General features: G+C 39.3%; 1 protein-coding gene across 3 annotated transcripts in view; it reads left to right on the top strand.

Moving 5' to 3' along the window:
• Positions 1-22,181, top strand: part of LOC148066238 (stAR-related lipid transfer protein 13-like) — a 54,754-nt gene that overhangs the window by 9,923 nt on the left and 22,650 nt on the right. Inside the window, exon 4 of one of the 3 annotated variants that reach the window (XM_087806991.1) lies at positions 4,589-4,616. In XM_087806991.1, the coding sequence (XP_087663117.1) occupies positions 4,589-4,616 (28 nt within the window). Of the gene's footprint in view, positions 1-4,588; positions 4,617-14,360; positions 14,842-20,319; positions 20,702-22,181 lie in introns of those variants that run through there. The other 2 variants (XM_087806993.1, XM_087806992.1) reach the window with 2 other exon arrangements.

The following is a 22,181-nucleotide window of genomic DNA, read 5'->3' as shown; positions in this document are numbered from 1 at the left end:
GACTTGACTTGCTAAACATTATTGAACCTTTGAGTCACCATCAGTAAAACCATCGCTAACCTTGGGAATTTATTTTCCTAATCAAAGTAGATGTTCACGTCGATATCATGGCCTCTAACAAAACCAGAGTTTGGCGTAGGACAGGGTTTGGTTAACGTCTTCCTGGCTGCAGCAACAAAGGTTATGACTAATCAATTAAGACCTAGCAGACATAAAGTGAGGCAGTGAATCAAAACAGATTCATGGAGACAGAGGGCAGAGCTTCACTTATAAATGAAGATGAAAGTATCACTGTATAGAGAAAAGTGTGAGGATGGCAAGAATATGAGCAACATCATCAGCAATTTTTTTATAAGGTAAATTAAATGTAATAGTTATATTGCGATTAAATAACTTTATTATTAATTAATGCAAATCCACAATTTAGTTTTTTTTTTATTCATTATGTTTTATTTTATTATTTTTAATATTATTTTTTTTGTTATTTTTCAAATATACACAATTCCCTTTTTTTCCACAATAGATTCATGTATTAAAATATAATCTTGTGCATCTCATATTTTAATTCTATGATTTTTTTTTTTAAATAATCTATTAAAAATTAGGTTCTAAAAAAAAAAAAAGACAGATCTTCGGAAGGATGTTCAGCATCTACTACTATTTCCTGTTAAATGTTTGGCAAAAACATGAAAAACAGATGTTTAATAATAATTTAGGGTTTATAAAATGAACTGGAACATCTACAAAGAAAATCTACACAAAGAGAGAGGAAGATCGTTCCAAAACTTAGGAGCAAAAGCCTGGAAGGATTTCTCTCCTCTGGTCCTGAACCGTGTTCAGGAACCATCAGTAGATTCTGATCCACAGACCTCAGAGCCCGAGCTGGGGTGTAAGGCTGGATCAGATCAGTGATGTAAGGAGGAGCCTGACCATGAATAGCTCTGAAAGTAAGAACCAGAATTTTAAAGTTGATCCTGAAAGAAACCGGAAGCCAGTGAAGAGTTTTAAGGATCGGAGAAATGTGAGTTCTTCTACTAGAGCAGGTCAGAATTATCGCTGCAGAGTTGTGTATCAACTGCAGGCGAGACAGATCCTTCTTGTTAAGACATGAAAACAAACTGTTACAATAGTCTAAACGAGAAGATACAAACACATGGATTATAAGCTCCTGATCGTGTTGTGGCATCATTTTCCTAAATTTAGAGATTTTTCTCAATTGAAGGAAACAGTTTTCTGGAACTCTTGTGTTTGTCTCTATGTGGTCTTTTGAAGTTTATATTTTAACTGTGTATTGTTTGTGATTGTTAAAGTGCTTTGTGACCCTGGTCTAGAAAGATCTTTACAAAAAACATTTACTTACTAACATTATAAACGTGTTGACGGTGCAAACATCGTGACACAAAAGGCACATTGGAAAGCATTTGCTTTGGTGGATATTTTTTCATCAATTCGTCTTTAAATGTCATGTTTTTATTGTCAACTTTACGTCGCTTAGAGGACGTCATCTAAACTGGAGCTCCTGGCCTTACACCACGTACTAACTGTTTTTATAACATATTTGATAAAATTCTTTATTCATAGGTTAGTGGGCCAGTCCAAGTAGAAGGATGACATTGAGATGATTGACACGGATCAGATTCATACTTCCTGTTTAGTAAATACACGTTTATTTGCTCATTACCTTGACTGAAGGAGAAATAATAGAAGAAAAACTCCTCAAGCCTTCGATAAAAAGTGAGAAAATTAAAAAATAAATATACTTGCAGTTGAAGATGCTAATTTGTGGATGAATGTCAGGAATAAGCTCTATAATAATACAAATATAAATATATTTCCTGTTCCACATTAGGTTTCAAAATATCTTTAAACATAACATGTCTGGTTTGAAAAAAAACACTTCTTGTTTTGAACTTGAAGCTGAAGTATTTGCTGAAGTATTTGAGTACTTCCTCCAGTGCTGCTGAAGAGGTCGAGGTCACGACCTGTAGAGTCGCTGCCATATGCTTCTCTCTTTAGGATCTAACGTTTTTCAAACTGTTTATTTATGTGTTTGCTTTGTGCATTGTTTCTTTTACGACACAGAAAACCTGATAACTACTCCCTGTACTTAGATAGTTTAAAATAGTGTGTGTGTGTGTGTGTGTGTGTGTATTAACTTGTGTGTATGTGTGGGCTTGTGTGGATCTTTAGGTAGCGACGGGAGCAGCAGGGGCCGTGGGATCAGATTGATGCTAAGAAGAAGGTTTATTTTCTCCAAACCATGACTGATAAAGTACAGCTGTCCAAACTTTCACACACACATGCGCACACACACACACACACACACACAGACACACACACACACACACACACACACACACACACACACAAACACACACACACACACACACACACACACACACACACACACACACACACACACACACACACACACACACACACACACACACACACACACACACACACACACACACACACACACTAACAGCACCTCTGCTAATACATGCTCCTAAACTTGTCGGATGGAGGATTAAAACAGACATATATATACAATTATTAATTTAATCACATGTTATACTAGAATAAATGTTTAAATTGTTAAATGTAACTAGGATGGGGGAGCTGCCCTGCTGCGTTGCAGCCTCCTGCCGTCACAGCGCAGATCGTTTTAGGTAAATCCATAATAAGATCCATTTATCTTCAAATATACTTCACTATTATGACTCAACATGACACCACGAAACCTTTAGGAGTTTGTGATGCAACAAACCGTTGGATATCCGCTCGAGTGCCGAGGTCTCCGGGCAGGAATCATCCGTGGAAAGGCCTGAGCTCAAGGTCAGCTCTGGAAATGTGGCGTCAGAGGAGGGATGTGAGTGTGTAGTCATTTCCGTGGTTTAAAGTGAAAAGGAAATATCTTCGTAAAACATTAGAATCTATTATTGGTTCCAATGAAGATTAAGAAGGAGAACCTGAAGAGAACGTGAAGGACTCCAGACACAAATAATATTAATAAAAAAAATATTACTGTGTATGTTGGAGAACAGGTTGATCGGTCACGTCACTGTGTATCCTCTGGTACCCGGTTCAGTTAGCGTTGTATCTGAGATGTGACCTTTATACACGATACATCTAATAGTTAAAGATGATTGCAAGTAAAAAAAATACCTACCTTGGTCAACTATTTAACCCAATTTATTTGTTATTAAGTTAAGATTACATCACAAACTCACTTTAAGGTCAGGTTGTAGTAAATATCGTCACAAGTCCGTGTAGAGTTTAGGTGTCAGAAGTGGGATGATCGAGAGAAGGTTATTTTAAGTACCAGTGATAATGGCCACGACGTTCCAAACATGAAGCTTGTAAGTTCCCGTCGTCTGATTATTTACTTTCATTTGCTACTGTTATCTTGAACCTCAGCAAGTGTTTGTTTGTCCTCCCGACCTCTGCTGTTCATCGAAGGTGACGCTGTGATTATGAGACAGTTTCCAGTATGTGGCTGCAAAAACAATCCGGATCTTTTCCTGTCACTATTTGTGGAATAGACACAGAGATGTGGGGTTCCCCCTCGAAGCTTCTCTTCTGGTTGACGTGAATCATAATTGGGCTTTTGAAGGTTTTACGGTAACTTGTTGTTAAGGATTGTCTGCTTGGAACTCAATTTCCTGTTTTAATTCCCTGTTATTAATTGTTTAATGATTTCTCGTAACTCACTGCCGCTTATGAGAGTCATGTTCCAAACATTTTGAGAAGGACTCAAATAAGTTCATTGTCAAAAGTGTATGAAAATACTGTATATCAGCGTCATCAGAATATAAATTAGCCTTTTAGAGTTTTTAGGGCATTGAATTCATTTTTGAATCACTTCATTCAAAGATGTATATATCACAAAGGTTTAATTCATTTTCTTAAATATCTGAAATGAAAAAAATGATAATTTTCAAAAATATCCATTTTTAACAAATTATTTGATATTTCAATAACGGTAATTCAAAAATAAAATTTTCTGAATCCAATATTTTTAACTTAGCTTAAGTCATTTTAAATTAAATTCTCCATCTGATTGTCGCAGCATCGCATGATTGGCGGAAACTTCGATCTGTACTCTATGAGTATTGTCTGGTAACACGATTATACCGATATATATATCTTCATATTTAACTTAAAAGGCTGTGCATTTAATTTGTTTTAATTATTTGAATATGAATATCAAACTCTATGTGTAACAATGTTTTTATAAATGTTGAACATTGTATAATTCAATTTTTTTTTTAAATCTAAGTCAACCTTTTTTAATGTAGTTTTTTTTTTACTAAATTATTTAATAATAATAATAAAAAAATGTACCTTTTTAATATAGAAAGTATTTAATTCAATTATTAAAAATAGTAATTAAATGCTTAGAAAAATGTTTCAAAATTAATTTAACCATTCAATCTTATGATACTGTATAGAGATATAGTAAATCAATGCCATTATATAATGCTTATTTTTATTTATCGTTGTTATAATTATTATTATTATGTTACTATAGTGTTTATATTTACTGACTAAAACTGGCTTCTTTTTGTTTCTGTTTTCACTGCAGGCTGCGCGGTCGACCAGTGGATCAGCAGGTGAGACGTTCTTTGATGCGTCTGGTGTGTGTGTGTGTGTGTGTGTGTGTGTGTGTGTGTGTGTGTGTGTGTGTGTGTGTGTGTGTGTGTGTCTGTGTGTGTGTGGGTTTCTCCTGCATCCAGTGGCCATTCTGATGGATGGTTTGAATTCCTTCTTCTGGATAAAACTGGACTTCTGAGAATGTCTCCCACTGGATTCCCAGCTACTACGTCAAACCACAACCACCCAGAAGTAATGCTACACTTCTTCTGTGACGTTACACACACAAAGACGCACACTTGTCGTTCGGATAACAAACACGCCGAAGTTCATCTCCCCGTAAGCAAAGATGTTTATTGTATCCCCTGCTACATCTGTTTCATTTCTTCTCGCAATGTTTGTCTTGTTTTATCGCGACCTTCTCGGAGATACAGACGTCCGAGGAGATGATTAACGAGCTCACCTTTGACCTCCGCCTGTATCGCCTATCCTCCGAGCGCGACCCCAGTTTGATTGACACGCACAGGCAGGCACCACTGTAGGCATGCGATCGCGGCGTTGTCGTGACGACGGAGTCACTTTTGCTGGCGAATGTTTATTTTCTCGTGCTTCGTTCTCGTATCGACGAGCGAGGGCCAGAGATATCTCGTGTCATGTTACCGTCGGCGATAGCGGTGCCGCCCGGGGTAATGAGGCCCCGGAGGCCAGATAGAGGTCAAAGGTCAGGCTGTCAGTGGGCATGTAGGAGGTGAAAGTGTGTTTTTTCTGCGAGCGAGTAACATTTCATTACACTCTCCGACTACAACAAACACGCCGGCGCTGACAGAGACGTGCATACGAGTCTCGTTGTTTGTCCGCTCATTCTTTTTCGGGGGTTTGTTTTCTCGCTTGAGTGCGTTTATTTTTCGCGGTCATGTGAGGAAACGCGTCGAACTCGCACGGATTCTCTCTCGAGCCGCTCGGTGTGTGTGGTCGGCGACATCACTGGATCCGGACGTGTCTCCGAAACATACCGACGGCCGCTGCCCCGACACTGTTTTGACAGACGTGTCAATCAATGTCAGGAGGAATTCAAGATCCAAGTTCACATTTTCGTTGCTGCTGTCACTCAAGTGTTTTAAATCAGGCTTTTCACAGGATTACTGTGTAGTGGAATGATTTTCATTCAACATTATGAAGTAGCTTCAATTGAATCCATTTGAATCATGTTTCTGTTCGCATGAAATAAACAGATAGACATAAGAAAAAAACACATTTATGCACCAAATAGTTGTATTAAACAGATTATAAGTTATAAAATGTGGCCCTTTTTGCTCCACTTTCACCACTTTAAACTTTGTTTTAATCTATTTTTATTTATGAATCTCTCATAGACATTTGTTATATTTTTATGATCATTTATATAAACTAGTTCCTAAGGGTAATACATGTTGTGCTTCCGAAAAATATAGATTTAAATCAACATTTGAGTGCACAGAGGAAGAGGTAGAATGATTGTTGTTCCTATTTTCAGTGTTTATTACGGCTGTTGTTAAAAGAACTTCATACTCACTTTTCAATTTTTTCCCATATTTTGATAAACAATATATATTGTTTTGTTAATACCTTGTTTATTAGGATTTATAATCCATTATTATATGATGAAGTTTCCATTTGAATAGTAAGACAGATTTATTTGCCACATTTTCGACTCATTTTTAAGTTTCCTGTTATTATCCAGACGTGAAATGAATCCACGTCACACACTAATGACATCAAGTAATCCTCAGCTGATCTATTTTTAATTTTTTAACTATCATCTACCTCGTCCAAGTTAGACGCCTGCTCAGCAATTAACTCAATCAACCTTTTACGACTTAATGAAGGATGTTTGTGGTGGTTTGGCTGCACGTGTGGGAGCTGCTGCTGTTGTATGTCGAGCCAAATTCAAGTCGGCATTAGTGGTTTGTGATAATAGGAGGTCCCACTGACCTCACTGTACCAGTGTGTGTGTGTGTGTGTGTGTGTGTTGTAAATATTATAGTAGTGTTTTAACAAGTCTGGAAGTGGCTGGCGCTGGTCCAAATTGCTCTCTCTCCTTTTAAAAAAAATATATTTTCAGTGCTGTCTGGCTTGTATTTGTTTATTTTAAAAGTCTTCTTGTTAACAATTTTAGTGCTTTTAGTGTAAAAAATATTTTTCTTAATGGATTCCCATCACGTGTCGCCACAGCAAGTCAACCTCCTCCAACTTAACCCGTCACCTTTCCTAATAGTCCTCTTCATCTCCTTATTTAACACATCCACAAATCTCACTGGTTGTCTTCTCCTTTTTCCTGGTATCATCATCTCTCCATCATTCTTCTGTCTCTCCTTCAAATCCAAAGAATCATTCCTTACTTTCTCTTCAAACCTCCCGACAAGAGCTGTCCTTCCAACACATTGATGTCCTTCCTCTTCCCTCCATCATGACAGCTCCCACTGCTGTCCTCCAAAGCCTCCCCTCTTATTCTGTCCATCGTCTCGACCCATGCCACCCTGCCTGCACTCTCTTCTTCACCTGCCTCTTTCATCGCTCTGCAAGATTTTACAGTATATCATCTGCAAACAACATCGTTTGGTACCATATTTGTCCCCAATAGTTTCAGCTGAATATGAACTTAAACCCATTTTTCCTTTTATTTAGGACGCCTGTTCGTAGCCGTCAAGTTTTCTATCTAAAGGTTTGGCCCTTTGGAACTTGGAAAAGGAAAACACAACAACCACGTGTGTGCATTCCTGCTTAAGCATCTATAAATAAGGCAACAGGGTCTGATATCAGTGTGATCTAAACTCTTGTGACCTCTTAAGTTTCCTTTGTAAGCATTAGCTATTGTTTCCCATCATGGTCCCGCTGCTTCCAAACCCCCCCCGTCCCTCTACATTCACAGGCAGTTGTAGTTGTTTAGAGTTTAGAAGATGCCAACCTCTTCCTTCTGACCCACTTTTCTCATCCCACTTCTTTTTCTGTGGACGAAAGTGACCAGAGAAGCATTCCTGGTCGGCTAGAAATATTGACAGAGCAGCTCTGTTGACTCGGGCTCACGTGAACTCACAAAGCTAATCTGTGTAATGTGTTAATATTTCTCTGCACCTATGGTAACAATAATATGCCAAATATATTCATCTCTGTCATTATTTGTCAGGTCTTAACTCAGCTCGGTTTCACACCTGTAGAGATCGAGCCTCTCCCGGTTTACCAGAATCTTTGAATGTGTCAATAATCTAAGAAAGTAAAAACACATCATTTAAGTTGTTTGTTTTAGTTACTGCCGCAGTTTATAAGCATCTATAGCCTGATCTTATGGTTTTATTATACGCCTTTTACACACACACGGTGTGTCTCACCTCTCGGTGCTTTAAAATACAGATAAACGTAGATTATCTCCCCCTACTTAGATGCTGCTTGGCTGCTTCCCCCATCTTTCAAGCTCAAGATTCTTCTATCCTCGCCAAAAAGCTTTGACTATTTTTTGTTGCCGCTTTTTCACTACACGGTTTCAACCTTACTCAACGCGATTCCATTGCTTTGTGTTTCCACTGGCCCTGCTTCACACTCGCTGTGGGCAGGTTTGTCAACACCCAGCCCGGAGAAACCATCGAGACAAATGTGTACTTACCAAAAACAAAAGGTTCTGCTCAGAAAAATGATGGTTTTGTTCCTTGTGTTGTGAGTCTCGCTGCTGATCAGCGGCCGACCTTAGTTAGTCGCCACGGACTCGGCTTTGAATCAGAACAGAGTCGGTACTAAAAATAGTATTTGCTTTAACTTGCCGTGTTGGTGGAAACGTATCACAAACTGGGTCTAGAAGTGTAGAGTAGGGCTAAGATACTGACATTTCCACGTGGCATCCTCTCGATGTGGCTTTAGTGAAATACTCTATTAGGTAAGAATATTATATCTATAAAAATGATGATACTTAAAGGCTGCGGAATAATTTAATTCATTCATTTTCTACCACTTTATCCCTTATGGTGGTGGTGGGCTGGAGTCTATCCCAGTTTCATTGGGCAAAGGTCAGAGGTTGGCTCCCACCCAACCTGGAAGCGAACCAGCAACCTTCTTGCTGTGAGGCTAACCACTGCGCCACTGTGCACCCCGCTGTGGAATGATGCATAAAAATCTAAAATACATTTTAACATTTAGTAGACTCTTTAAAAAACGGAACTGATATGTGGAGGGATAGTCAAGATATTCAAGAATCAGGCTGGAGATTTAAAAGTTTAAATCAGTGCAAATGGTCATCCCAGTTATGAACTCGTATATTTGTGATTGAACATTTTTATGCCAAATGAAAAATGCATCCAAGCCGATTTTGTCTGGTCCCGTGATTTAAACTGCTTATCGTCCTTCCTGCAGAATGACAAAAACATAAAAACTATTATTTATGTTGATCCTGCAGCCACTGGATTTACAGACAGATTCATATTGAAATGATTATGTGTGTGTGTGAGAGTAGTGTGTGTCTGTGTGTGTCCACTAGAAATAGATAGTAGTACACGCTAGGAATTTAGGTCAAGGTCACGTGTCACCATCTGCTCATTGGTTTCATATAATCTGGAGGTTTTTCGTACTTAAAGACCGTCAGTCCCAGCAGGTAACAAGAGACTTTATTCAAACAATCGTTTATTCCTCGTTTTCTTATTTGTTTACTCGACCGGCGTCTCTGATGCGAGGCCTAACTGGATACGTTTCTACTCTGTGGAGGTTTTTAAGGCGACTTATAGTCAAGCGGGAGCTGATGCGGTTCCAGCGAGTCGAGCAGATCGGCCTGAATGACTGAGAGTCGCTGAAAATAGAAGACTCCCGAGGGAAAGCCGGGGAAGGAAGGTGGCGTGCCAGTTTTAGGGAGGCAGTGACGTCCTGGAATCATGTGATCTTTTTAAATATTGATCGGAGTGAACCAGCTCGCCTCTGCTCCGCGTGCCCCTATCGACTTTGTACAGTAGCGCCAACGCACGGGATCAGCAAACCGAAACGATGTCCTCTCTCTCACCTTTAATGACCTGAAGTCGGTGGACGTTGGGGACTGTTTTCCCTGCAGGAGCCGCCCCTGCTCTTGTGTATTTTCTTCTGGACATCAAATCCCAGGTCGACCCATTGTGCAGCTTTGATTGGCGCTTGGGGTGTTGGAATGTGTTGGGTCAATGTTATTATTAGCTACTGTTATTAGACATTGTTTTTGCAGTGTTTCTTTTGTGTCTGGGCTGGAGATTGACCTTAAGAACCCACCTTATAGTCCGCACATCATGACTTTTCACATCAGATCAGAGAAACTTTGCTGAGAGATTGTTTTTCTGAGGATTTCTCGTGAGAATGTCTCGGACTCACTCGCAGCACACAGATCTCTATTCATCCATTATCTGCTGCTTTTGGATTCCAGCGCTCTGGAGCTAACGCCTCACCGGCATAAACAATTTAAAGAAATCAATTGACCCCGATTTCTAACTAAAGCACATCACATTAACGGGCCAGAGATTTCTTGATGGATTACTTGATTAAAGCACAGAAATGTCTTAATATAAAAATATTTTACATTTTAATGGAAATTATTGAATACCAGTCAAATAAATCAGTTATTTTACTTCTAAACAAGTCCAATGTTGCACAGAAGTGTTTTACTAAAAATGAAAAGTGATATTTCAGACAGATGTTTTGTTTCCAAAATCTAAGTAGATTGATTGAACAAAATCAGTGTTTAAGATAAGACAAGGAACAATTAATTGTTTGGTAAACACACTTCGGATCTGAGGCCAGATTGAGCCTCAGATTCTTACTTCCTGTTTAGCAAATACACTGGTTTTTTGTGTATTTTTCTCGCAACCTTAACTGCAAAAATAATAAGCCCTTGTATGATTGACATCCCTGATCCAAACCAAAGTGGATTTGTTATTATCCAAAAACATGTTTGTCTGTCTGTCAGCAAAATACATAGAAAGGGATTAATGGATATTAATGAGATGATGGGAGAAAATGATGGGATCAGGAACAAATGAATGTGAATGAATGACTGATGATAGTGAATAAATAAATGATGAGTGGAAATGACCAGATTGGCGAAGGCCTTCCATCTCTGACAACTTTTCTGTTTCAATTGGTCACAACTTTTTATTGCATTTAGCGTTAAACTCTATTTCTCTTTCCATATTTTTGGACCGTATTCCATATTCTGCTTGTCACTTTCAAATGAGTATTTATATGAGGGGGTAGTATAAAAAAAACTAGACACCATTTTTCTTGGCTGGTTTTCTGAACATTCTAATCTGTGGATTATCACTACGCTACTCCAAGGCTAAAAATGAAGGCTTCTTATTTCCATTCACAAAAAAAAAAAAGTGTGGTGACCCATCTTCACACAAATTCAACAGCTTTGGTAATCACAAAAAAACCCATCATATTACTTCAACATCCCCATTAATCAAGAATACTTCTGGACGTCGAAGGAAAAAGTGGATGGCGGTTGCTAATCCTCTCCCACTCCGGGTTGTGTCAGTGGGTTGTGATGGTAAGCTGTAGTTGACTGTGATAATGTGCTGAAATCTCTTAATCCGGCGGCCCACACAAGACGCACAAGAAACAAATGTCACAATGTGTGCGTGGAGCGGGGAATATATACAGCGCCATTAATATACACAAACACGCCAGTGACGTGAGTTTTTCTCGTGTGGGTTGAATTCATTCGTGTTTCTGGAGGCATGTGATGCATTCTTGGAATATATGTTGGAATACTGCTGCCTATGTTCTCTTTGATAGACATTTGTAAGTAAGTAAGTAAGTAAGTAATATTTATTTATATAGCGCTTTTCGAGACCAGGGTCACAAAGCGCTTAAACAATCAAAACAATACTCAAAAAAGTACATACTTTAAAGATCAAGATAATACTGAGAACAACACAGGAGTTCCAGAAATTCAAGGAAAAGAACAAATAGAAACGTCTTAAGATGTTTCTTGAAGGAGTCAGTAGATCCATCAAGCGCAAAGAGAGAGGAAGATCGTTCCAAAGCTTAGGAGCAACAGCCTGAAAAGATTTCTCTCCTCTGGTCCTGAACCGTGTGCGTGGAACCATAAGTAGATTCTGATCCACAGACCTCAGAGCCCGAGCTGGGGTGTAAGGCTGGATCAGATCAGTGATGTAAGGAGGAGCCTGACCATGAATAGCTCTGAAAGTAAGAACCAGAAGAACAGATTTGTGTGTTTAATTTCATGAATTTCGAATGAAATCGGCAGGAAACTGACATTTCTGATGACACTCCATTGAAGTTGTGTTTAGTAGACGAGAGAAACGGGGATTTTTTTTTTGCTGACTAGTCAAGATGTCTGTTTGTGACATCTCGAAAATGTCACTCGAGGACTCTGCTTATGGATCCATGCTGACCTGAAACTCAACACCACAGACAGGACATCCCGTGTCCAAGTGTCAGGCCCGCCGGTCAGATCGCTCCGGCATTCCTTGGATAACGCGGCAGTAACTCAGGCTGAAAAAAAATTCCCTAAAACTCCTGCCCCCCCGTCAGACGGATGGAGGTGATGTTTGTGCACTTTCACTGCCGGTCGTCTGGCTCGTCAACACTTCAGGATTCATCCTGTTTTCTGTCACCAGTTGTTACCTGGATCACATTCCTAAATCATTCCCAAAAATCCAATCTTTCCATTTCAGCGTTTTATTGTCTGACTCAAAGTCTTGTTTTCGATCCCAAATATGACGATATTTCCTCCGAGGAAACGTATGTTCATTCATTGATATGAGATTCCACACGTGGTCAGAAACACGTCTGTTACTGCAATTTTTACAGCTGCCTCCGCCCCACCCCCAACACCCCCGCCAGATTTGTGAGTAAATGGCCAGCAATGCCAAGGAATGCTTTTCCAATGTGTGTGTGTGTGTGTGTGTGTTGTAGGGGATTGAAAGAGATCCTTGTTTGGGTGAAATGATGGTTTGGCTTGTTGATGTGGCGCATACTCGTGGTGAGTTTGTCACCCGAGGACAAACAGAAATATCTTTTTTTTTTAGTTTTTTATTAGATTTGAGTTTTAACACTGTTTAGTGTTGTAATGGGGTCAACAATAATGTGTCCGTACAAATACTTTGAAAAGGAATGACGCTTCTAACGTCTAGCTAAGCTAGCTAGTTTGATGTTAGCTTAGCTCCCAAGCAAAGTAGCTTGCACTGTTACTCTTGCATTTTGTTGTGACTAATATTAAAGTTATCTTTTAAAGATGACTAATCCAGATGACGTATAATCGTGTCCTAAAACTGCTTTTACGCAAGTAACCTCAAGTTTAAGTTGTTGCTAATACAATATCTACGGAGGTTAGCAAGTAGCATGCGACATAACACTTGGTTTCCCTTTAAAATCTGCTTTACTGTACTAGTTAAGGCTCAAATTAATCACATGATAAAATGTTATTAATAACATGATAACATGTTATTAATAACATGATAACATGTTATTAATATGATAATATGTTATTAATAACATGCTATAGTATGTCAAGGTATTTGGGCATCTTTAGATGAATTGCTGCCCTGGTAACTGGGATTGTAAGAATATTCACTGCGTTTGTTCATTTTTTTTTGTTGCAATTTAACTTCCCCTGCAGCTAAAGTGACAATAAAATCCGGGGACATCCCGGCGCTGACTGAGGACGAGAGGATACAGTCGACTCCAGCCGCTTTTAAAGCTAGTGCTTGGACATATTTTAGTTTTAAAACAAATGAAAGCAGTTACGACCTTGTCAAGAGTCATGTGGTCTGTAAATACTATAACACCAGAGTCAATTACTCGACAATACTACAAATATATCCTTGTTACTACAGTATCACAATATGTTGTATCGTTGCCCCTGTATCAATACACCTCCATACTGGTCAACGCACGTGTTATAATCAAGAGAAAACTGATAGATGCAACTTTAACTAACTAAAGTGATTTAAGTGTGTCTTAAATAGATCTTGGATCTCTATTGTACTCATCATTATGTGTCTGTTTGTACAAAACTATAAAATATTTATATATATCTATATATATATATATATATAATGTGCTTAAGCCCCGCCCACTAAGAACACATAATATCACTAGAGACTAAAAACCTTGTTCACCATAACCACGCCCACTCTGCTGTGATTGGTCAAGCATCAAGGTTAGTCACCACTCGTCATCAATCCCGGAATTCTCAACCTCCAAGGGACTCGTTGTATAAACAAAGCGGGGCGTGATTACCGCTGGCTGGAGGAGGAGTCAAGTGAAGCCATTATTACATCATAATGGACTCTGCTCTCGGAACCTCTCCTCCGCTGAGATTTCAGACGGGGAACTTTATAAAGTAATAGTTTTCAAAACATGGTCATGATGAGGGACTTACTGCGTCTTGGAGAGGAAGACTTTCAACATTTGAAACCTGTGAGTCAGTCGCCTTTTAAAGAGCGATTGTCTGGAATCTTTCCGTCGGTCTCTTCCTGGCACTCTGGTTTCCTCCCACGGTCCCAGAACACGAGTGAATCTGGTCTAAATTTGAGTCTATGAGGTGAACTAGTGAATCTGATCGGGGAAGAAGGAGCTGAATGAATGAAATATTAATGTTCATTGGATTATAAGTGTTATTATCAGTGGCTTAACAACTTAAAAGCTGATATTTTGCGTGGTTATTATGGTGCAGGAAATTAAAGTGTGTGTGTGAATGTGTGTGTGTGTGTGAGAGAGAGTGTGTGTGCTAGAGCAAGGGTGGGGGGGAAACTCACATCTGGCCGCTCTTGTCAGAGGTCCAGCTCACACGCTGAAGTTTATGTTGAAGACATTTCTTCACCTTCAAGAGGCGGCAATATGAGTCGGGCGGCGGGTCCGGGGGTGGTGAGGGGTGGGGGGTTAGAGACCCTGGATGGAAAACCATTAGCGGCTCCGGTCCTCTGAGCGGGACTTCCATCCGTCCTCCAGTTGCTGCAGAAGGTGACGCAGCGGCGGCCGGCAGCGCTGACGGTCATTGCGGCAGACGCGCTTCTGAACAGACGTCGGAACCGCTGAAGATTTTCCTATAAGCGGGGGATTTTTTTAATGTTCTTTTGACGGGACGCTGGTTTTGGATCCGGGAACATGAGTCCGCAATGACAAGCCAGCAGAGGACTGCCAAGCTTCAGCTGCGCCGGTCGATCAGCGAGCAGCTGCGGGAGTCCACGTCCAAAGCCTGGGATCTGCTCTGGAGGAATGTCCGGGAGAGACGCCTGGCAGGTCAGACTCCACTTACACTTCATGGACTTCATATCCCCTGGTCCTGATCATATACTATCTTTAACTATCACATCTGAATGTATGAGATACTGAAGGATTATTTTAGTAAAAGGTCAATGTCAATCAAATTAATCTTGACCCCATAATTTGATTTATCAATAGATAATAAGGATCAATTTGCTTCCAGAACCACTGCAGCAAGTTTTAAAAAAGGTCAGTTTTAGTCTGACTTTTGGCCTGGATGGGTTTTGTCTAGTGAGACATGCAGAGCTGCTGCTGCTGCTGCAGCTGTCTCCATGGTTTAATGGAATTACAGAGATGCTTTTAAGCAAATTAAATGAAAGTTCCCACAAAAAAAAAAGCCGCTAACCTCAGCACAGATCACACAGATGCAGTTCTACTGTCTGTGATGATTTACCAAACCATGACTGCATCAAACATATATGTACATGTTGTATTATGATTATTAAAATCAGTATTTACTTTTATTATTTAATGTTTCCTCAATCTTCAACCAAAATGGATTAAAATGTGATCGTATTTTTTCATGAAAACAAATTGAAATTTTGCATATTACACCAACTTTTGTCCAACCGCGAAGTTGAGAATGACATTGCTATTGAACACATTTTTTACTTTGCACATTTTCAAAATCCAAGTGTTGTGTGTGTTATGTTTGAGGTATCTTTTGAATATAGATTTTTTTGGTATTGTTTACTTTTTGGGTTCATTTCCATGATGTGATTGGCTTTTGTTTTGTTGTCTGAAATTTCACATTTTACTTGGTGCTGTAGTTTGGTTGTGGTATTTGGTATAATGCAATTTTGGTCCGCTTGGTGGACAGTTATATATTGTCTGGTCTGACGTTGTGGTGCCTTTTGATCCCTGGATATTGTGATGGTGTAAATACATATCTAACAATAATCTAGAACACCAAATATTGCCATCAACCAATAGAGCTTCACCCTTCAATAAGCTTGTTAATATATTGGGGCTAAACAAGTTTGATCCAAGAGGTGTCAGGTTTTTACTTCAGTGTTTATGAGTTAAATATTTACACTATTAAAAAGCACCTTTATAACTTCTGTGATGACCTGAACGTAACCTTTGGCAGCTCTTTACACAGATCCACGTCCCTTAAGTCACTTTTTCTCAAAGATAAGGGGCAAGACCAAACCTTGATGGTGGCATTTGACTTCACTCTGATACAATGAATGCACCTTTATAATCACATCATTTTAAAGTAGTCTCTGTTTATTGAAATAGTTTTGTTCTTCTTTTTGTGTTTGAACTAATTTAACCTCCAATAGAGGATGTTCTGAAGTCTGTTCCTCATATGCTCAACCTTTAATGATCCTGAATTAAAAGAGCAGTGACAAACACATTATTTGTCAGAGATTTCCACTCGTGAAAATACAATAATAAACTTGAAATATTATGACCAACTGCCCTATGTTGTGCAGGTTCTTGTCCCTGTGATATTTTTTAGTTGTCAGTAGAAAGTTTTGATCAACGGCCAACTCTACCTTATGTATGTTTGAAACAAAATGTGAAAGTGAAAGAACATGAATGCACAGTTGCTCAATTCATTTTAAGTTTTTGCCGGTATTGGTATGCAACCGAAGATGATATTTTGGTGCTGCTCTATAGTTCCATCTGGCTTAAGGGAGGTTTTCGTACTCGTACCAGCAAATGTAGGCTTAACACCTGAGTTGTTACTGGTCATTTGACAGTATAATCTATGAGGTTTTCAAATCGGTTCAATCACAAGTCTGTAAAATATAGTTTTTCTCCATAAACCAACACATTCTTCGGTACGAAGTTATCCTTTGATTTGTTGTGTTCTTGTCAAGTGAAGGTGAAATGGGATCCTTGGCTGAGGTATCCACCGTCCTAGTGCTTCTTTACTATTGTTTTGTGAAGGAAATTGTCCATAAAATGATTCAGTTATCAAGTTTTCAAATAGTAGAACTTCTGTTTCTTCTGATTGTTATCGTCATCATCGTGTGATTCTCCATAACGGCCCAATATGTACATTTTCTCATATTTGGGAAACAGGCGTCAATAGTAAACACCTGCTGACCGGCTAATCCCTCACCCTCTCATTTCTCGCCATTACCCCCGCGAAAGAAGAAATCCTAAAATACCATAGAACCCCCCTCCCCCCCTGGATCCCACAACCTTTAAACCAACAGCTCTCAATCTCCCCGGACTAGACGTTGCTGACATCTGGTCATAAAGTGACAGTTTCCACTGACCACATGAGGAAGTGTTGGTAAAACGGTCAATCTTTTTCAAACTGGCCGTTATAAGAGGCGAGGGAAGTGTGTCAGAGGAGTGTGTTATTGGGGCCAGTGTTGGTCTTTTTACACGTCGTGACCTTCATTTCTCTGTGATGTTCCACGAATGTTTTGTGTCCATGTGTGAAAATAGCGAAGCACATAATAACACCTGGATTTAGTCCTAATCCCACAGATTTTAAGGTTGCAGTGGGGGTCGACTCTACCTTTGCGTGTGGGATTTGCAGGTTCATTCAGTTTAAGTGTGTGTGTGTCTGAAGGGGGAGGGGGAGGATACACACAAAAATATTTTGGTGCTTACGGTAATCGGCATGAATTGGGTTCAATTTACTAAACAGGAAGTTTGTTTTGAAGGTTTGAAACAAAGCCTCATGACCATTCAAGCAAATGATTGCTTGGAATACGCTTTGCTTCTACCACTTTTCTACCACTCCTCCACCAAAATATTTGGCCGAGAAAAAGATGACGCAAGCTTTTAAAAAAAGACTCTTTGTTTTGAGGAACTATAATGTTGTTGGCCTACAGAGAAAATGTTGTTTATTTTTCTTTTGCAGAAAAGTCAGCTACAAGCCTGTACTTTATACTTGGTAGGGTCGAGTTTGACAACGAAATGTTTAGTTTGAAATTAGATTTTTCATTATACATTCTTGATAGTTATATTCATAATAACATCAGTAACATGATGTTATAATGGATGGATAAACTTTATTGATCCCTCTGATAAAAGTCAGTCTTAAATACACAGTTACAGCTACAATCCAATGGAACTATAAATGTGAGAAATACAAATTTAGGCCTTTATGTTTTTTTGTTTGTGGTTGAATTATTTGGCCCTAAATCAGATGATATTGTTGTGACTTTGTTACCTGCAGTTATTGAACGAGATCACATGATCACATGATGTTTCAGCACCTCCACCATCTTCTATTAGGCCTTGAATTCAACTAGTTAGAATGACATGTACAGGGTTATATTTGTGGCACAATACATCTTAGATTTGTTGCTAAGTTTGACTTTGTGCACTGGTATAATAGTTAATATTTCTTTGATATACTTAAACTCTCCGATGTTATATTCATACTTTGAGCATTTTTTCACATGATCTGTTTTCAATATCGTCCTTGCATTTGTGTGGATTCCTCAACCACAATTCTCTCCATCTGTAGCACTTTTTGGAAGATATTTTTGCTCCGTTTGATTCCTTCGCTCAACTCTTGAGCTTTTGTAATGGAGACAGGGAGCTGGGTATTATATTACCGGCCACTTATTACAGGCCTGCCCTTCACCAATCTCTTTTCACACGTCTATTTAGCTCACTATCGAGTTACCCGGTCGGCCGCTCGGCTCCTGCCGTGTCGTCATCGGGACGTTTCCATCCAGACCGACGACCAAACTCTCATAATCGAAGCTACTCCTGCGGAAGAATCTGGGATTGAGATTGTTTACTCCCAGCTCGTCTCAAGAGGGCAGTCTCATCACATTAGGTTATAGATTTTATTTGAAGTAAAAATCCTGCTTTCAAGTCTCTGTGACTTCAAGGATCCACCATGATACTGTCATGATAGTGCGTGTATGACTAAGTGCTTGTCCTTTGATTGACTTTGTGTTGACCTACTTTTTCAACATCCTTCTTCGTCTCTTGCCCCCCCCCACCCCTGTTTGTCTCCTCCCCAAAATGAATTAAAACCACCTCATACTGTGATAGGAAACTCATCTAGAAGGTTCCTCCTCCGTCTTCTCCCTGCATTCCAAACATTTATCAGTTAACTCTGTTAATGTATTGGAACATTCAGTCTTCAGGCTCACTTTGACCAGTGAGACTAGATTAAGTAACTTGTCTATACGTTTAGTTATTTACATTTAAACATCTTTTCCTCTTTTTTTTTAAATTTATGTATTTACCTTTATTTTTTAATTATAATGCCACACTTATTCCTCTTTTATTTATTAAATAAACATTTCCACAGTCATGAGATTTTTTACTAAATACATCTTTTGAACTAATTTGTTATATTTATGAAAATAAACTATGGGAACAAAAAAACAACAATTGATGTTTACAAATTGGATTTCTAAATTGTAAATGTCTCAAGCAGTAATTGATTTGTTTAAAATCTGTTCTCTATTGATTTTTCTAAATCTATCTCCAAAGAAATGTTGCATTTTAGATCTAAAAATCATGTTTCATTTCTTTGTTCTGTACATTTTATGGTAAATAATTACAGTAAGCATTTATAGATGGTTCATTTAATGATTGTGTTATCTCAGGGTCAAGGTGACCTGAAGGCCCGAAAACAAATGTGTTTGTGGTATCCAGAGAAAACACAAGGGATACCTCAAACAAATTTGTTTTTAGCCCCGGGACTGTATTGGCTGCTTTGTGAATTGTAAAAAAGCTCGGTAATATTTAATTCTAAATAATTTCTACGTCGCCGACCCTCATTGTTGTTCATCTACAAGTGAATGACTCGAGCCGTGATTGTTTTCTTTAGGCGATGAAATAATCTTGTTGAACGCAGGACTGATGCAGTTAAGATTGACAATCCCTGAGAGGGTGAATCTAATTCAGGATTGTGATCTGCAGTCACGCCCTGGTCTGTAATGTGAAGCTTCAATCTCCCTTTTCAACTCCACCGCCGAAAAAACGCCGTAATCCTTTAACCAGGTTATTGAATGAGGCATTAATTGAATAGCGATAAATGCCGTTTGATACAGATCAATGATCACCAGTTTACAAATGTAAGTCAGTTTCTGTCAATTCACTGAAGGCCGGTCTGAGGAGTAAAAAGTGTACGATGGACACAGCCCCTCACAGGGATGGAAACAATGGCTTTGTTCCCACATACATTCCTCAGTAGTCTCAACATTCTCCATTGTTGTGTCCTTTCCCATTGGCGTCTGGCCATTAGATTGTTTCCAAGCATGTCCTAAACTTCATCTCCGTCCTTCCCAAAACATCTTCTCTTGAACGTGAACATATCATGATACCGAGTCCGTTAGTTTAACCTAGTTAAGTCAAACACATGGTTAATTGAAACATCAACTTGAAGTTGGCAGTTTTGTTCAAAGAGGACAAGGTTTGTTCTCAAAAGGGAGGAGGTGCGTGCAGCCGATTCCACTTCCAGTGAGGGCATGTACGAGGAATTCCAAAGGAGTGCTCGCACAACAATCCGCCGGGACACGAGTCGGGTCGGAGAGCTCTGACGTGTTTGCGAGGAAGTGACAAGATGGACACGGTGGCTCCAGTCGACTGAAGGACACACACCCACAGAAGAAGAAGAAGAAGTCCATGAGGACCACGATAGGAAGTAACGGCGGCGCCATGAGTGGCTGTAATGGGACGGCGTTTGGGAAAAGAGGATCCCGGATTTACGTGGACAGCGAAGGTAGCAACTCCGAAAGCGACAGTGAGAGCTCGGCTGAAAGAAGATGCCTGGAGGTCATGACCCCTGACGGACACGAGTACTACTTGAGGCTGGGCGACACACCTCGGCGGCGCTCTGCCCTGCGGCTGTCACGCATCATCTCACGCCAGCAGCTTCTGAGGAAGCTTTCGCAAGGTAGAACCAGCGAGGCTACGAATGACAGAAAATATACTAGTTTAGTGCGAACACCTTTTAAGTAATTGATACATTTTAAAGTACAAGTGGGTTTCTAACAGTACATCTGAAGTCAAAAACGCTAACTACAAAATGAGCTAATGATGAGAAAAGTTACGTTTAAATCATAACATTGTCATTCTGAAGATTTGGAGGAGTTAGCTTCTGAGCTAGCTCGCTAATGACTCGATAACATAAACATCTTAAAGTGATAGTTCACACAAAATTGAAACTTCCTTCAGTTTCTCACCCTCATGTCGATTATTTTCAGAGTAATCTGTTCCTTTTTAGAGTTAGAGGCAAAAATGTTTGTTCATTTTAATGTAGCGACTGGAGCTCAGTGGATGAAACTTCCTCTAAAAAGATGCTTCAAAACATCTTGTATTGAAGCCTGGACAAGAATAAATGTTCCGGAATCAATTGAATAAGTCTATATTTTACCTTTCTCGTTTTTAGGCAGACATTTAAGGAATAACGATATAAACCAGTAGTAATATCGCGAGCACTTCCATAGCACATAGTCTACTGTCTAGACTGGAAGTTCTACGGTATGTGGATGTTTTTAAGGGTATTTTTTGAGGAAGTTCCTCCACTGAGCTGCAGTCGCTACATTAAAATGAACAAACATTTTTGTCTATAACTCTGAAAAGGAACGGATTACTCTGAAAAATAATCCCAGACCTTAGTTTGAATTTTGGGTGAATTTACCCTTTAGTTTATCATTTTTAAACTCATTTAAAAGCATATTTCTTCTTTCATTTTTCACTATACACAACTAAGTTATGTATTGGTTTATCTTACACAACCTTTTCTTTTTGTAAAAGTATAAGTTAAAAGTCTAGAAAACACAACGTTTCGTGTGAGTTTATTAAGACACATTAATCTCTTTTGACTGTCAGGTCTTGCCAAAGCAGATCACTTTCCAAAACACATTAAAACAAGCGAGTCACACCTTTTTCTCCTCAACGACCTCACCTGCCTCATCCACGGACCTCATTGGTTAAAATCTCCGACGTTATTTGTCCCTCATTTTCATTGGTTGATGTTGAATTCTCGATTACAGAGGCGTTTTTGTGCAACTTTAAAAATGAGTTCAAAGTCTCATACATGACGTTTCTGGACTTTTTTATACAAGTTCATGACGAGCGTCCTCTGACTAAACAGGCACCAATATTGAAGTTTTGTTGATAGTACTTCACTCTCTCTCCTCCATCAGGACCCAGAGAGATCAACTGTGTTGTTGTTTCTGTCTGTGTCTTCACTCCCTTCGGTCGCAAGCTTTGTATTCCGTGGTCACTTCCGCAATTTCCTGTCACGTGATCTTTGTCTCCCGGGTGGTAAACAAAACATTCCGGGGTTTGAGGAAATGTCTTTAAGGAGTGTGTTCCACTTGTAATTACTTACTTTAAATCCACGGATTGTTTGGTTAGTCGATTAACTT

Source organism: Callionymus lyra, chromosome 14, assembly GCF_982586985.1.
Source record: "Callionymus lyra chromosome 14, fCalLyr1.hap1.1, whole genome shotgun sequence".
In the NCBI taxonomy this organism is placed as follows: domain Eukaryota; kingdom Metazoa; phylum Chordata; class Actinopteri; order Syngnathiformes; family Callionymidae; genus Callionymus; species Callionymus lyra.
The sequence above is the reverse complement of the archived record's forward strand: the minus strand, read 5'-3'. Positions and strand labels throughout refer to the sequence as shown.